General features: G+C 53.3%; 1 protein-coding gene across 1 annotated transcript; it reads right to left on the bottom strand.

Moving 5' to 3' along the window:
* Window positions 1-9,200: 9,200 nt before the first annotated feature.
* Window positions 9,201-17,985, bottom strand: USH1G (USH1 protein network component sans). Its single transcript, XM_062506423.1, has 2 exons — window positions 17,822-17,985; window positions 9,201-10,446 (listed from the first exon to the last, which is right to left on the bottom strand). Exons 1-2 carry the CDS (start codon window positions 17,983-17,985, stop codon window positions 9,201-9,203), a joined length of 1,410 nt encoding a protein of 469 aa, XP_062362407.1.

The following is a 17,985-nucleotide window of genomic DNA, read 5'->3' as shown; positions in this document are numbered from 1 at the left end:
AGCTGAGCTTGGCACAAGGTGAGATAAGGCTGGCCTCCTGCAGTGCCTGCAGTGGCACCATGAGCGTCACAGGGCCCTCAGCACAGCCCAGAGGGTTCCTCCGAAACACATACAGGACTCACAAGGTGCCACCAGCACCACCCTGGCACCTGCCAGCCCAGGAGGCCCAAGGGCAGCTGGATCTGCTGGAAAACACAGAAGGCATCTTGTAGCCACATCCCTGGCTGGGCCATGGTCAGCTGGAGCCAGGCAGGGAGCTGATAGCAGAATTTACCAAGAGAGTCCAGAGGCAGTTCTGGGAATAGCCCTGCTGCCCAGCCTGAGCCTGCTTCCAAGAAGGATGTTTCTTTCTGGCATGTGGCAAAGGTGATGCCTTCAGGAAACTGGGAAATTTGCTGGAACGTGACTAAGACTCACGTTTTGTTGGAAAAAGAGGTGAAAGCAGCCTCCTTGAAGCTCATGGAAAATCTCAGGTACAGCCTGCATGTGGATGGATAGCTTTTCCCAATCCCTCAGGACAACTTGTCACCTAGGAATGCGCTCCATATGCTCCAGAGTGGGAGAAAACCTGCTGTCAGACAGAAAAATATTCCTAGAAGCTCTTATTTCCCCTAGCAGTAGGTCTCCCTTTCCCATAGTAAAAAGTCCTCTGGGTAACAAAATTACCTTTCCAAAAGAGAAGTCTGCAGTGATATTATGAGTGGGTTCCCGTGCCCATTCCCTGTCCCATGGAAGTGCAGGGCAGATTGCTGTCAGTCCCTTGGGAAGGCTCTGCTGGTGGCAGGGCTGGTGGAGATCCAGGGTGTGGAGGACATCTGAGGAGAGAGAGTCAAAGATGCCAGTTCCCATCCTTTCTTTACATACATTATAATTTTGGGAAGAAACAGTGTAAGAAGGTAATTCTTTTAGCCTTCAGTCCCATCACACCCTTATCCTGCTGTCAGGGCTGGCACAGTCCTTGGCATCACCTGTCCGTGGGGTGGTGAGAAAGCGAGCTTGTGGTACCCTTCAGAGAAGAAGACACTCATTCCATGTCACCTCCTCCAGCCCTGGTGTCTGTGGGATGCCTGGGGAGGGCTGGGGACCTGCCCATCCCCCTTGGCATGGAAAGTCACCCAGGAGGCACTGGCTGATCCTCCCTTGGGAAAGGCGGTTTGAGCACATGGCTTCTCTGCCCGGCGGAGGGGAGCAGCCCCGGGCCAGGTGAGTAACACCTTTAGCTGCCTGCCTCGAATACCGGGGGCTGATCTCTCACCTGGTGCCAGCAGGGAGGAGCCATGCTGCTCCGCTGGTACCAGGGAGCCTATCTTGCCACCTCCAAAATGCTTCCTGGGGGGAGTCAAGGAGCCCTCACTGCCACCCCGGGTTTTGTGAGGGATGCCCAGCACAGGGCAGGGTTGTCTCTATTGCTGTAGGTGTTATCCTGGAGCCAGAGCAGGGCTCTGGTCACAGACATGCCAGTGCTGCTCCCAGCACCCTGTCTGCTCTGCATTGTATAACCTCTTACATCAGGTTCTCACTCCCTGTGGATCCCTGCATCCTCTGAGTACCCTGGGGGTCCTTCACCCTGCAGCTTTCCCACAGGGATGCTCGCAGGTGCTGTACCTGATCCCCAGTGTGACCCAAGGAGGCTCATCCTCCACCTCAGGACCTTTTGGGGCACAGTCCTGCTTCACACGGAGCAGCACTTGTTATTATTCATGAAAGCAATTGGGAAGGGGAAAAAAGAGAAAAGAAAAAAAGAAAAGAGCATGTTTTATCCTTTTCTCAGGTAAAAGGAGAAGGGGCAGGATGTGGCCAGAGCTGCTCCCTGACCAGCAATGGAAATTAGTCCAGCACATCCCATCACAGTCTGGCAGGTGCCTATAAAGCCTCCACCTCCCCAGCCATCTCTGGCCTGCTTTCCAAACCCGACTGTTCGGGTTTCGGGGTACTGGAGGGATGCCAAAGCACCAGGACAGCAGGGTGAAGGCATTCCCTGGCACTAAAGCAGGCAGGACACCATGCCAAGAACAGCATCTGCTGCTCACCTGCCCTTCCCAGCCCCTGAAACGCGAGCAGAGCCCCTGGGGAGATGCTGTCTGTGGGTGTCGGCGAGTGCCCTCGAGGGCCGTGCAGCATCCACGAAACCACAGCCGGGGTCCACTTCCCCGGGCACGGGTGAGCGAGCCCGTACCCCGCCATCAAGTACCCACTGTCACCCCTCGGGCAGCCCTTGAGAATATCCCAGCGCCGCAGGGCTCGGTTTGGAGCCGGGTGCTCTTATGTAAAAGAGCAGGAGAGCGGTGGGGATGAGCCGGGCTTTGTAGGTCAGAAAATGGAAGTGCGGGGCAGTTCGGGGATTGGGCTGGGTCAGCCCGTGAGTCAGTGGCAAAGGAGGGACCGGCGCGGCGGAGGCTTTATTAGCGGAGGAGGGGTGGAGCGAGGCTCCGCAGGCAGGCGAGGATCGAGGTTCGGCATCGACGGAGCCGGGGCTCGCCCTCCATCCCTCCTTCCCTCCCGCCCGACGCGTCCCGAGCCCCGGCTCGACAGCGATGCGCTCCCAGCCCCGCTCCTCCTCCTCTTCCTCCTCCTCCTCCTCCTCCTCGCCGTGCCCCTGAGGGGCCGCCGAGCCCCCGCCGCAGTCCCAAACGCCCACGGCGCAGCCAGCAAGGCGGTGATGGAGCAAGGTCAGTGGAACAGGTTTCTCCTCCCGGGTCCCTGGAGCAGGCGTCCTCCCTGCGCCGGCTGGGGAGCTGCGGACTTGTTGACAGCGGCTCTCGTTAGCTCGGTTATTGCGCGGGGCCGAGAGCTGGGCTCACTGCTTCTCCGGAGGTAGCGGCTCCGATGGGGTCATGGATGCCCTGTGCAGCTCCCCATCCCTCCTCAGGTAGGCAGCCCTGCTGCTCAGCCTTCCCTGGTCTCATGGGACCCCCCAAGGGTTCCCCGAGCCCCGGGAAGTCTGCTCCAAAACACACTGGTGGGGCCGAGGTGCTGAAATAAGGGCTGTTGGTATATGGCAGGTCTGCAGTGCCAAGGATGTGGAAGGGTTTGGAGGTGGCATCCCCATCTGAATCCGGTGTTGTGACCTGCAGCCATCCCGGGTCAGCCGAGCCACAGTGCCATGCTCAGGGGTTGTTTGTGACTGTGGAGAAGGGCTGGCTGTGGGTTTATCATCGCAGACATAAAAGGCAGCACCAGGCTGGCTTCTACAATTTGCCTTCTTCCCTGTTCAGGCCTTTTGGCATTCTGGAATTGCTGTACATTCTGCTACAGTGGTCACCAGTGCTGCTCACGGCTGATGGCACTGCACTCCAGGGATGGGATATGCAAAGTCCAGCCATCCCAGACATGGATGTGTTTCCAAAACACAGTCAGAGAGCCCAGAGCAGTATCCTGGGGGAATAAGCATGGGTGAGGGTCCCAGGCTCTGTTTTAACATGGTCATGCCTGCCCAGTGTTGCTGTTTCCTGAGGTAGAGATAATGGATGGGAACAAAGGGATGTTGTGGCAGACAGAACTGTGGCTGGCGCCTCCTGCGAGGGCAGAGCCCGTCCTTGGACCAGAGCAGTGTCATGCTGAGCCTGCTGCTACCTCTGCCCAAGCTGTGGTGGCTGCAGCCTCAACAGAGAGGCTTGGGAAGACTCTTGGGAAGTCCATCCATGCTTGCTAATTTTATGGGTTTAGGTGTTTCTGGGCTGGATGCCAGCCAGATGCCTTCACCCAGGTGTCTCCTTTGGTAGAGGCTGCTCCTGGTCCCACCAGGACTTTCTGGGCTGGGTGGCTCGGCTGGCTGTGTAGAGTGCTGATGTGTTACATCTTGGTGTCCTGCAACAGGAAGATATAGTTGTGGTGAAAGTACAGTCTGAAAGGTTAAATCTTAGTGATCAGGAGCAGCAGGAAGGTTGTCTCTGTCACTCCAAGAAAGTGAGAGATAATGATGAAAGCTGTGATCACCACAGCCCTCAGAGCCACCCCAGAGCTCAGGCTCTGTGAGCAGGGATCCCCAGTGCTGCAGGGCAGGCAGTGTCACAGTACATGTAGTGACAGTCATTGGCCTGGCCCTACACCAGCCAAGGGTCCTACAGCCCCCTCAGTGCCTTTGCCCTCCAGCTTTCTCCCACCAAAGTGTCCAGAGCAGGTTTACAGGCCATCCAGAGCATCAGTCCTGCAGTGCAGGCATGGTCACAGCTACCAGCACTGCTGAGGAGGCACTGTTGGTATTGTCCCAGCTACTGAGGGTTTCCCACCTGCCATCACCCCTGGGACCCCCGTGTCCCTGCATGACCTTTTGTTCACGCAGGGGACGTTGTGGTGCTGTGGTGCCTGACTGCTCAGTAAGCAGTGTTTGTTCATTGTGCCACATCCATCCCTGTGCTGGGCTGCCAGGGGCACCGTGCAAGGCATGGCAAAGCCAGAGAATGCCGAGGCTGCTCTGCAACAATCCCCTTGCCCCTTGCCTCCATCCTGCCCCTGCACCTTCCTGCAGCCATGCATTACTCAGCTGCTGGGCCAGGAAGTGAATCCCTGGTGGGATGGGCAGGAAATAGTTAAGCAAGTGGGGTGAAATGGCCCACGCTGGCCTGGCAGGTCCTGGACCCCAGTGTCACCCTCCAGTGTGGGCACCGTGGCTGTCACCAACTCCAGGTGAGCCTGGGGGAGAGGAGCACCAGGCAGGGCTGAGGACAAGATGCTCCAGCCCAAGGAAAATGCCTCCCTGTGGTCCTCTCTGCCTGTAGGACCTATCTAGTGTCCTGTGGTCCTACCTGGTGTCCTGTGGTTGATGTCCTTTCTCAGTTCCTGCACCAGTTCCACATGGCAAGGCTGAACACATGTGCTATCCAAGGGCAGCAACCAACAACCTGGTGCTGCCATAAGCCTGAGGAAGCAGGTACATCCCCATGGGCCAGCAGTGGTACCCAGCAGCTGAGAAGAAATGCTGCAATGGTGCCTGCAAACCCACAACTCCAGTGTCACCACAGTATGGCCCCAGTCACCCTCAAAGACCTCCTCTGCTCTCTCCCCACTCCAGACTGTGGTCTGGAGCATCTGAGCGCTAATGAGTGCCAATACATCCCCCCTTGCAGCAGCTGTCTGGGATAAAGGCAGGGCCTGGGAATCAGCATCCCTTTTGTGAACAATGCTCCTTCAGTGGAGGAACTGGAGGTGTCCAGCTCAAGGATAGAGTGTCTATGCCATGGTTGGACCACTGGCATGGGCCATTGGCCTTTCTCCACTCCCTACACACCACCTCCTATACCATCATGGACAAGGAAACGTGTCCAAGCTAAACCCAGTGGACTGGTTTTGCTGGGAAGCCCCAGTTTAACAGAGGCACGGGGTGGTTTGGGGCTTGTGGCTTGGGGCGTTACAGGACAACCATCCCCAAGATCACTGGTTCCCTGATGGGGACGTTCTGCCATCCACTGCAGGACCTGCCCTGTGTCTGACTGCTCTGATGCCACAGGCAGGGACAAGGGACAGTGTTTGCTCGTTGGCAGCAGTGGGTCGGGGAAACCTGCTGCCTGCCTGGGTTTCTGTTTGGGAGGGTATTTAAGGGTGTTCTCCAGGGTGTGCCAGCCCTGGCCTCCACCCTGCTTTCACAAGCACCCTCTCGGAAAGGAGCTTGTTGTTCTCGGTGCTGGAGTGTAATGAGCACCGTGAGGTTTCCCTGTGGAAGCTCTGATGGGCAGAGCAGCCACAGGGCAAGCTGAGCTCTGAGAACCTGGGGACAGCCACATTCTCATCTCATGCTCCATCATGAGCCCTGTGGGATGCAGCAACCCAGCTGGATAACGGGGTTGGGATGCAGAAAACATCTCTTTGGCCAGGGCTTTGGATGTTGTGTCCTGCAAGGGCTGTGGCCCCACACTTTGTAGGACAAACCTGGTTGGAGATGATGGACCAGACCTCAAGACAAGGAACACACATGAGATCCAAATGCAGGTTGGTTCTGGGGCTTTTGGTGCCAATGACAGCCACCCCATGTCCACAGACCACCCTCCTCATCCCACAGAGCCCATCTCTTGGGTTCTGCCACACTTCATTGATGCCACAACTCAGTTTTGGTCTCTCTCTGCATCATGGAGGTGTCCACATTGATCTCAGGGCTTGGTGATACCAAGCAGCATTTCTGGACCTGGTCTTATCTATGCAGGAACACATCCCTTGGCACCTGGGTACTGTCAAGTCACCAAACCTTTCACTGGCTCTTTGAAGGAAAGACAAGTTGGGGAGAAGGATCTCTGTCAGCATTAGCTCAATATCAGCAACTTCTTAGGTGCTCCTAAGCAAAACAGCAGGAGTTAGGGAAAGTGCACACCCCAGGTGCCCAGAGCTCTGAAATACCCTCCACATCCCAGTGCCTGGCCTGCTGAAGTCTCCAGTGGGTGCCAAGTCAATAGATCCATTTCTATTTGTTATCTGCTGGGATAAACTGGTTCCCATTGCACTGGGGTGGCACTGGAGTGAGCCATGGCAAATCACTCCCCTCCTGCACCCAGCACAGACCCAAAGGCACAATCTATCCCTGGGGAAACTGGGGCTGGGGACTGGTTCATGGTGGGCAGCTGGTGCTCTGGCAGTTATGCAGAGAAGGGGCAGAGGGCTTGCATGAGGTTCACATGTGCATGAGGAAGAGGGTGAATTTAGTGATCACAGACTCACCTGAAAACTCGCCTGAGGGTGCAGATCCTGCTGGCAGCAGTGGATCCCAGTGGGCTGTGGGTCCTATCCTGCTCTCCCAGACCCGGTCCCAGCAGAGGGAGCTGTGACATCAGCCAAGCCATCTCTCTCTCTCTCTCCCCGTGTTGTCCCTGGGACACCAGCCCAGGGCTTTGGAAAGGGACCAAAGGAAACAGTGCAGGGGCCAGGGTAGTGCAGCCTTCTTGGAGAGCTCACTGACTCAGCGCATCTGATCGCTCGCCCCTTTGCCTGTACATTGAGCCAAGAGTTACACAGAACTTGGAATCTCAAATATAAATGCACTGTTAGGTCTTTAAAAATGCTTTAAAAAACCGAATCAGTTTACATCTGTGCAGAAAGATCTCAGACCCTCAGTGCAGTGATGGTGTTTAGGGGATGCCAGAGCATCTCTGTGTGCAGTGGCACAAGGCTGGGACCCCACACTCTCCTGGTGGGGATTCAGCCACTCAGGGAGCAGCAGGGCAGAGAAGCACCTGAATATTTCTAACTTGCAAAGAGTTATTTTCTTCGCCTACACCCACACACCCAGGGCAAGCACAGGCAGGGAGCAGCACAGCTGCTTCACCAAACAAATCCCCATCTTCCAACCAGCATAACCACAGCCTCTGCAGTTCCAAAGGTCCAAATGTGATCCAAATCCCAGCCTGGCCTGGGATGAGCACACACAGGTCATACCTTATCATTTTCATCCCTGAGATAAAGTGGATAAGCAATGCCAGTAACGTGTGCAGCATTTTTCTGATCTGTGGCAGTCTGCATCACAGCCTGAACAGGCACTTTGCCAACACCCCATGGCAGAGGCTGCTGACTCTCCCTCAGTTGGGTATGTTACTGCCCATCTTGCTGCTGCACCCCAGAAACTCCTGCAACAAAGGAGTCATTCATGGATCACATGTAAAATGGCACAGTAGAGCTGGGAGTGCACTGGTCAGCGGGATGGGTCTATGGAAACACCTGTCAGTGTGGTTCAGAGCTGTGCTTTGAGCACTGATGCATGAGGGATGCTCAGAAGAGGCTCTGGGCTGCAGTCTGGTGCTGTGCTCAGTCCTGGGAAATTGCTGGATTTGAGAGACAAGGTCCTTTGCACACAAACTGCTGACACAGCTCAGTGCCCTGGAGAGATGGGACAGAAACACTGTGTGAAACAACCATTTTGACCACTGGAAGGCAACTACCAACATGTTCAAAGCATCATCTTCATTCTGGATTTTGCCCTCAAGACAGCATAGACTGGACTCACAGACTTGTTGGGCACCTGCTGGCCAAAGTCAAACTGAGACTACAGCCATCAGAACTCCTTTCCAAAAACACAGCACCAGACAAGATGATGCTTCTCACCAAATGAGAACCAGGACAGAGAGCAGAATTCCCAAACCCTCTGCTCCTCAAGCCCAAACCCCAAAACAACCACTTGCTCAGGGAAGAATGGATTGCAATTATTTATTTTGGGTCCCTTTGAAAATACCACGTAATCTCCTTCCGTTCATGGCTTGGTGTGGTCTCACAGCCTGTGACAGCAGTGTCCCAGCCATCTGTGCAGCTCTCTCCTTCCTCCAGCAAGTGGAAGACCATGGTCTCTTGAAGGCTGGCAGGTTGGAGCTGCCTGATCCAGTCTCGGCTGTTGTCCCTCCGTGCCAGGAACCACCTGGGGAGCATCGCACAGACAGGGAGCAGAGCAAGAGAGAAGTCCCATGGGACTGGTGGGGATGGCTGTAGCTTTCAGCTGCCCCAGGAAGGGAGTCTCTGGCTTGTGTTTTCTGGCAACTTAGAACTGGGTTTGTTTTTCGAGCATTAAAAAAAAAAAAAAAGCTGCTGCTATCTGCAAAGGAAAAGAGAAAAGTCTATCAGCACCCTGAGGATCCAAGAACAAGCTGTACTGAAAGGCTGTAAAAGCAGCACACAGATATCTGAAGGCTGGGAAGCCCAAACAACACAGTAAATTGTGGTGTCAGTGCATGTGGCCTTCCCTTCACCTCTCTGACAGGTACACAGTCCTTTAACCTTACCAACCAAACCCTGGAAACAAGGTAAAACAGCAACAACTCCAACCCAGATATGCAATCTCTAGAGGCCTGAGTAAGATCTCAGGCATTTGGGGAAGGATTCCCAGTGTCACCAGGCACTGCCATCAGGCTGCTACCACCGGGAATTGTGGTTGATTTCCTAATGTCTTCAAAAAGGTGAAGAATCAAGACAAGCCTGAACGCGGTTGAAAATCTGTTACATGGACTGAGCAGCATCAGACCACAAAGCAGTCTGCATTCAAATGGGTTATGAAACAAAACCAGGGCTTCACGTCCTGCCCAGTTACATTAAGGTTGTTGAGCAATGAACTAACGCTATTGCCACCTCTCCAAACTCTCATCCTTTCCACACGAGCAGGAATTTGCCTACACACAGAAGTGCTGAGGTTACCTGGACTCCTACTCTTCCAAAGCAGGTTGAAAACAAGACCTTACATTATCCACATCTCCACCAGCTGAAAGGTTTAACCTCTCAGACACTCCATCTCCTACTTACAGTTCAGTGTCTGCAATGACATCTGGCTTCTCCAGCGTTTGTCGTCTCCTCTGGATGGCATCCACAATCTTCTTCCTGGGGCCCAATGGGATATTGATGCTCTTCAGGTCATTGTCTGAACAGAGCATGAGGGCCTCCAAGTCAATCTTTTCCTTCTTCAGGATGGAGATGAACTCAAACATGTGCAGGGAAGCCAGAAAAGTTTCCAAGGGGCTGGTGTCTGGTTCATCATCATCATCTAAGCCCAGCTCCACCTCATCCCAGGGCAGCTCCTCCGCGTTCCTCTCCTGCAGGCTGTTGGCACTGCCAATGCTGTCGTTGAGACTTGGCGAGCGCTGCAGGCGGCTCCGCAGTTTGACGCCCATCCCGTCGGCGCTGTCCTCCCCCAGCTCTCCCCCGTCCTCCCGGCCGATCCCAAAGAGCCCGCTGCTGACGTAGTTGCGCCGGAATACCATGGTGCCCAGCCCGGGGCGGTTGAACAAGGAGTCGTGTCCGGAGTCAGTGCTGACCTCCGAGTGGGCCGAGTCCATGTGCAAACCTGGGTCGCTTATGGCACGGGAGACAGCGTCTTCATCCGTGAGGAACATGTCTCGGATATTGCGGCGAGTCCACTCCTTGGGGCTGGCGTAGGTGCCCTGCTTCACAAACATGACGTCGCTGCCCAGCTGCAGACCAGACAGAGACCGCACGCTTTTCCTCCCATCCTCGTAGATCTTGAATGTTCCGTCCACCTGCTTCTTCTTCTCTAATTTCTTTTGTATTTTGGTCTTTCCCTTGGCTGTGCCGTGGATGGTGGCTTGTGAGTATGGCAGGGAAGTCACCATAGACATGTGCTGGAACTTCTTGCTTAAGGTGCTGCTTGAATAGCTGGAAAAGCTCATGGTATCTGAATTATCTGACATCTCCTTTCTGTACCGTTTCTCCATCCTTTCATGGTGCTTCTTCTGCAGCTTCACACAGTCCTTAATCCTCCGCTCCGCGTCCCGAAAGGCCTTGTCCTTCAGTTTGCTCACCAGCTTGGGGTTGAGGCTGCTCTGCTTGGCAGCAATCGAGTCCAGGTACCGCACACACTCCATGTGCCCCTTCATGGCTGCCATGTCCAGTGGGGTGTGGTAGTCATTGTCCAGGCACCAGATGTTGGCCCCAAAGGAGATGAGGAAGGAAAGGCAGTTCAGGTGGCCGTTGGCTGCTGCCAGGTGGAGGGGGGTGTTCCCCCAGATGTCACACTTGTCTGGATCGCCCCTAGGCAGCAAGAAAAATAACTGGTTAGCATGCAGGGATTGATGACAGACTCCACTGAGATAGTCCCAGCAGTGCAGGGGCAAATCAGCACCATGAACTGTTGACTCCTTGAAGTATCAAAATATGCACCTCTGGTTCCTGCAACTTAATTTTAAAAGGGTTCTCTGGAGGGGTGTACTACTGACATGGAGTCACGTTCCCCACATGAAAGTCTGTGACAATGTGATCTGAATTTAGGTCTCAAGAAAAATGTGTTCCCACATCGAACTAACTTCTGGAGAAAGGCAAGAAGGTTCTGAATAGTCCAGAACTTGGATACAGGTCTGATTCCAGCTCAGACCTTAAGCTTATTATAAAATTTCAAATCTCAAATATCCCATTAAATTCTAGTCATATTCTGTCTTCAGATCTTGGCTTCATTCAGATTCTGTGGCAGGGCATGCCAAAATACCTCTCTGTGTGCCACATCCTGGGTTGGACACCTTGGGATCCCACCATGAAACATCCATCCTCAGCCGTGGGTTTTAGAACTGCTGCTGTACCTTCCCACCCACCTGTTCCTTGGCACCTGGGGAAATCTGCAGCACAAAGGGGAATGTTGGCAGGAGAGAATAAGAGTGATTTTGCTGTCATTGGCCTCAGCATTGGAGTTTTGTGGGGGATTTTGCTTCACCGTACTTGGTCTTGATAACATGGCTGGAAGCACATTGGTATTAGCACATCCTGAGAATCCAGTTTCAGAGAAAGTGGAGATTAGGTTTCTGCACTCTTCAAGAGCTGGACACGGCCAGTAGCATCTCCATTCACACCATGCCAGCCCCTGCCCCAGCAAGCTGCTGGCAGGACAAAATTATTTGCCTGCATCTGATGCCTCCTGTGCCAGGACAAACACAAACCTGGGATCTGAGGGAAGTCTGTCCTCCTGACATTCCTCTTGCTCAGGTGAAACTAGAGAGTTCACACCCCTGCTGGCAGAAGCCCTCTCCTGAGCGTGTGTGCTAATGATATGCAGCCAGCAGCAGTATCTGTCAACAGGGCACTCTCCCTCTGTGCACATGGATATGGCAAAGCCTTTTATTAAGGCTGGGCAGCTCCACCACCCTCAGGAGCAGCTCCTCGTGGGCAGCAGGGCTCTGGCTCAGCACAGCTCCTGCCTGTTCCCACACCACCCTTTCAGTGAGCTCCAGAGGAACGCAGCACTGTTCCTCCTCCACACAGACCTCAGTTCCAATCCATGGTGACACCAGGAGTGCAAAAAGCAAATCATAGAATATAGAGAGTTGAAAGTGACCCATCAAGGATACAACTCCTTAAACGCACACTTGAGACCTTCAGCAAGGGTTACTTAACTCCTTGCTGCCTAAGGATCTGTGTTGACAAGAGCTGGGAGCAGCAGAGCCCAGAATCCTCTCCCAAATCCTATGTGCTCTGAGCTATGGCTTGTCTCACTTCAAAGAGTCTAAAAACTCCTCCAGGGAAAGAGCAGGAGATCACAGGAGCAGACAGACTTCTTTGCCTTGCTGCTTTGCACCTTTATCACTTTGTGCCAATGCACAAACCCCAGAAACAGCCTCATTCAGCACATTCATCCCCACACAGGGACCCCACTGCCTGCTTGGAACACTGTCCGAGGGGAAGCAGAGGCAAAGAGGAACTGCACAGTCAGTGAAATGCCAAGTTTGCAATCCTCAGTCTTTGAAGAAGCAATAAAGCTTGTCCAGAGGTTAAGCTGGAGATTATTTGCACCCAGAGCATGAACTTCCTACTTCAGTCCCTGAATGTTGCTGTGAGGTGCACTCAGCTTTCTCTGTGGGAGTATGAGCTCCATCATAAACATGTTTTCATTAAATTTACAGAAACACAGCAAGTACAACCTTGAGCTCATTGGCAAATTCAGCAAGTTGATCAAAAGGTTTGAAACTCTGTAAAGCCGAAAAAACCCACAAGCCCTTCAGGACTTCTGAGCCAGAGCATTTGATGTCTCTCATAGAAGGAGAAAAAAGTTTCAAAGATGGATGATGAGGAGGAGGAAGGCAGGAGATCATAGGGTGGAGGAGCGATGAAGCCAAGAAAAGGAGAGAAGGGATCTGATAGTACTCTGACAACGCCGAGTTTCCAGGAGCAGTAACTCCCCAGCCCTTGCCTCTATCCTCGTAGTGACATGTCCAGGCTGGGAAATGCATGGGGAGGATAAATATTTGATGAATTGCAAGAGAGGAGTAAATTATTGATAGAGCTGGATTTAAAGAGCCAGTGAACCTGTTCCACATGGAGCTGCTGGTGCTGGTGGGGAGACTCCAGTGTGTGAAGGGCTGTTGGTTTGGTTTGTGTGCTCTGAAAGAGTACCTGGCATGGGTGGGCAGCTGAGCCAGGACACCTCGAGGGTCCCAGGGTGTATGTGGACTCATGATGTGGACAGTGACGGAGCAGTGGACTCACTGGAAACTGTCCTGCTCCCTAAACCAAGTCTGTGGATGCCCAATCCATCAGGTACCTTTTGGAACCTATTCTCAGGTCTGTCTGGTTCAGGGGGCAAAGCCAGGGAGCTCTTGGGGGTTTCATATGTGAAGGTCTGCTTTCCTCAGAAAGTGATGGGAATGAACATCAACACAAGCTTTCCCTGTTCATTTCCACTTTATAGAAACAAGAGTATTAGAGCAAAATTAGATCTCTCAGGCCCTGTGCCCTCGAAATGTCTGCCGCAGGCGCTAAAAATGCATCAGAAGGAAAGAACGGTGACTTGCAAAGTAGAGATGTTTGATTCAACTCAGATAATAAACATGAGGCCCTCCCTCTGGCAGGTGTCTGTCTGAGCAAAACTTCACCTCCAGGGTGCTGCACATGAGGAGATGCTGACTGCAGGGTCCACTAAGCGAGAACATATTTTAATAACAGGTGTAAAGTGCAGCACTTCTCAGCTTCAAAGCGTTTTTGAGCACTTAGTCAACTCGTGTAATAATCATTATTAAAACACTGTTAATTGGGCCCTTAGGTGGACATGTGCATCTCTTGAGTCACTGTGTTTGCACCATGACATGCATGCTCACTCCCTTCCTGCTGGTTTTTCCCCTCTGCTTCTCCCGTGGGATCCCAATTAGCTGGGGAATCCAGTGTCACTTACCTATGCTCTTCCCTGGCTGCATGTATGAAGTTCCTCTGATAGCAAAGGGCTGGCTCACCCTTGGCTCATGGGTGTGTGTGAGGAATCGGTCCCTCAGACCTGGAGCCAACTGGTTGCAGAGCGTCTCTGCTCCCATAAAATGGTTTTGGATAGAGGAAGAATGAAAAAAAAATAATTTATGGCTTGAGGAGCAATCCTCACTACTTTCAGCATAGCCAGTCAGGGCAATGACCCAAAGAAAGCCTAGAAAAGAGCAGAAGAGATGACATTTTTGGGCTTAGAGCAGAGCTTTGGGTCCTGTATAGCAAGTTTTCCCCAGGTGGTGGTAGCCCAAGGATTCAGCTGTCCTCCAGGTTCAAATCCCCAAAAATCCAGCAGAGATGCTGTAGAGGATGATGCCAGGGCTCTGTGCCTCTTGTCCCAGCAGAAAGCTGGGCTGGCAGTTCCTGTGCCAGGTGCTTGCTGGTGCTGGGGCAGTGCCTGGGGCCACGTCTCCCGGTTCAGCACCTCAGCGTGCCCAGGGCTCACCCTCACTCCCAGCAGACAGCTCAGGTGCCGGAAGCCACCAAGCTGCAACAGTGCCCCACCCTGCTCCTTCACCTCCCAGGCAGGTGTCACCCAGGGAAGGTCCCTGCCAACACAGCCAGGCTGCCCCAGCTCCCACGTGGCCTCCAGCCCTGAGGCATGCAGAGGATGCACATCACCTTCACATGCCTTTGCTGCAACCTCCGCTGCAGCCCTGCCCCGCCTGAGGTGATGTGATGCCCTTGAGCAGCTTGGCTGATGTCAGGAGCTACTGTCACCCCCAAACCATGGCTGAGCCACTTGTCCCCTCTGCCACTGACATCCAAAGTACCTGTGCCCCCTGTTTTTGTAAGAAGGAAAAATGAGGACCAGTTCTGCTGGGTGACAGAGCTGTGCGAGGACCTGCAGACACATTCTCACTTCTCCTGTTGTCCACTCCAAGGAAGTTCTGGCTGATCCCAGCCAAGGTCCCCAGACCTGCCTATAATTGGACTGGGACCGGTGCCTGCTACTGCCACAACAGTGCCTAACAAACCACACTGAAGAATTACTGTGTCTGAAAAGCTGCAATGCTAAATGCCAGCTTGCCAGCCTGTTCCCAGCCGTCATGTTAATTAAGTTTGTTTTCCTCACTGGAGCTCAGCCAGAAGGAAGAAAAAGGCTTTTTGTGTGGCAAACAAGGAGGATGAGCCACTGCTGATCCCTCCATCCCAAACCCTCTCTCTGTCTGTTGCAAAGGGGGCACGAAGGCACAGAGACCTCAGCAGCCGGTAAGGGCAGAGCAGTGAGCCTGCTTCCTTACCCCTTCCTTGTGGGTTGAGGCAACAAGCTTCCTTCAAGGATCTACCACAGGATTTCTTTCCCCCTCATTGTTTCAGCCTGACACCACAATCTGCTGAACACATGGATAAGGCTCCTTCACTGATGACAGAGCCTAGATGTGTCAATCAGCCTGGCACAGCCTTTAGAGCCATGATTTTGGCCCCCAGGAGCCCCCTCCCACAGCCCTGCTTTCTCAGGGTTCCTCTGGCCACCCTCACTCAGGCATTTCATAACAGCCTGGTCCTAGCACTCAATGTCCCGGCTTGTTTGGGCACTGGTGCCACTGCGCAGCACGGGCAAGGAGATTTTAGTCTTTCTTGCTGCCCCAGGACTCCCCCATCACCCTCAGTGCTTTGACTCCCCATGAAACCCAGATGGAGGTTCACCAGCCCCTTCAGACCCTGGAGATTCCTCCCACCCCATCCCTGCATGGAGCCAGCCCAGCCCCAAAACCTCCACTCCCCCAGACGCTGCTCCATGCCATAGTCCCACACTCCCCTGTCTCGTAGGGCAGGGCTCTCTGAACCAAAGGAGGAATATTTTGGCAGCAGAGGCCAGAGAGTAATTCCCTGACATTTTGGGCTACTCAGCGGTCCTCCTCCTTCTTGCCTGACAGCGGTTACAGTGCAGGTGTAATAGTGACATTTATAACACATAGCATTAAGTGTCATCTCTGAACAAGGCTTAAATACTGTGGCACATCATCCTGGGCAATGGCAGAAAACTACAGGGTCTGCCCTCAGGCTCTCCTGGATCTTGCACAATTCCACCTCTGGCCCCCTGGTCCCCAGGCTGGGGCTTTCCTGCCCCTCACAGACCCAAAGCCAGCTCCAAGGAGCAGGGGTTTGCCTGCCTCCATGCCAAGCACTTTGCTGGTCTCTCTGTGGCCCTGGGCTGAGATCTGACACATGGAGATGAATGCACAAATGCAAACACATCCTGCAGTCCCACAGCCACACACTTCGCTCCACCATCCGTCATGTAAAGGGCACTGGGCTTTTGCCAGGCTATTTTCTTTGTCAGGAACAAATGTATATTAGGTTGTTAATTAAACAGCAGCCAAGCTGCACTCAGACATGATTTGAGCTTTTAATCCAATGTGAGTTTATAAAAGCAGCCCTTGGGCTTTGTGGAGAGGCAGAAACTGCTGGCTTGGATGGGGGTTGGTAGGGCAGGCAGTGGTGCTGCAGGGTGCCCTGTGACGAAGATGAGCAGTATGAGGAGATATGGTGATATGAAGAGATTATGAAGTTAGTCCAAAAGGCTTTGTCTTTCTGGAGAGGCATTCATCCACCGCTTGGGCCTTCCAGATTGACTTTTTGACCATCAAAGAGTCTTTGGAACAATTTTTAACTTCAGGGTCTCATCCCCTGAGCATTCCTCCCATGTCTCTCTGGCCCTGGCTAGCAATTCTTGTCCTGACAAGAGCTCTGGGCAGGTTTTTGCTGGGCACACTCTTTCCTGGGAGGTACACAGGGAGTCACAGAGCCCCACCCAGGGAAGCATCACAGGGCTCTCAGCCAAGGACCATCTCAGCGTGCTCCACTCAGAGCACTGTCTTGCTCTCTCCCTTCCAAACTAAGAAATAGTCTTTTCCTGAACACACTCCTACTGCATCAGGTGCTTAAGGAGTTCTCAAAGGCACTCTTTACACAGCCTTCAGTTCAGGATCTAAAAGGAAATTCTTTACAAAGAAAGGACAGCAATGGGTGGAGAAGCTCTGCCTGTGAGCACAGCTGAGGTATTGGCTGAATGTTTTGCACAGGCAAACCAGAGTATCAGGAGATGGCAAGAGCCCAGGATCAGGTGCAGTGGAGATATGGCTGGTAAGGTACAAGAGCTGCTAAGACAGCTAACATCCAGGGTGGATGAAAAATCCCTGCATGGGAGGTGACAGGCCCACAAAGCCCAACATGGAGGTGTGATGTCCATCCAGGCTGCTGACTTCAGTACCATTCCTCAGTATTAGAAAGACAGAAATCAAAATCAGAACTACCAATCTCTCAACACAAGGCAGAAGCCACTCCAGCTTGGATGTCTTTAGATGAGGTGCTCAGAAGAGCTAGTGGAGCAGAAGGAAGCACTGGGATGTGTCCTTGGGGGTTAGAACTGGAGAGTCGCAGACTGCCCCAGAGGGAATTAGGAATGGCAGGTCTTGCTTTAGCACAGACCTTGTGTGGTTCCCCCAACACCAAGGTGTAAATCCCTCCAGCCTGACAAGGCCCCTTAATCTCACTCCCACCTCTCCACCACATCCACATTTAGGGAGCCAGAAACTCTTTAAGATTTGGCAGCCCAGGGTGAGGTACAGAGAGACAGACCAGTATGGAGCAGGCCCTGTAGAGGAGACTGAGCTTAAAGAGATCTGCTCTTAGAAAACCTGAATTTCCTAGGCTCCAAGTGCACAGCAAACTGCCCAGGGGTCACATACTGAGACCTTGCTTTGGGTAAACCAGACAAGTGGCACCCACTGCCAGCTGGCACTGCACATGTCCCTCTGCGAGCGCTCTTGGGACAGAGGGAGCAGTTTTTTGCCCCTTCACTTAAAAGGACTTTTTTCATGTCAGCAACACAATGTGTTTATCTTTAGATGACCTGTAAAAGATCACAAAGCGCTTGGAAAAGGGAACTCATCCCTTACCAGGGAGCTGCAAGCAGGCTGGGGGCAGGAACACTCAGAGGGTCAGAGGAGCTGGGAAAACACAGAGCAGTTGTCAGGAGTGTTGAATTATATTCAAATCACCACAAGTAAAGAAAAAGTAACAGGAGGGAGGACAGGAGTAGGGGTCTTATGGACAGAAGCCATGATTTTATGGGGCACACTGACCTGTGAGCAGGGAAGGGGGGAGAAGAGGGTCCCAGCTACTCTGTCCCGCAGAGCAGCACCGCGGCCGGGCCAGCACTCACCCTCTGCTGACGATGAGCCGCAGGGCGTCCAGGTTGCCGTGGTAGGCAGCCCATAGTGTCGGGGTCATGCCATCCTCATCCGGAGAGTTCAGGTCCTTCTTGGTGGCTTCCTTCAGCAGATCCAGGTAGCCGTCCCGGGCGGCTCGGTGGTACTGGTCATTCAT

The sequence above is a fragment of the Cinclus cinclus genome, chromosome 20 (assembly GCF_963662255.1).
Source record: "Cinclus cinclus chromosome 20, bCinCin1.1, whole genome shotgun sequence".
Classification (NCBI taxonomy): domain Eukaryota; kingdom Metazoa; phylum Chordata; class Aves; order Passeriformes; family Cinclidae; genus Cinclus; species Cinclus cinclus.
This window is presented reverse-complemented; position numbering and strand designations above follow the sequence as displayed.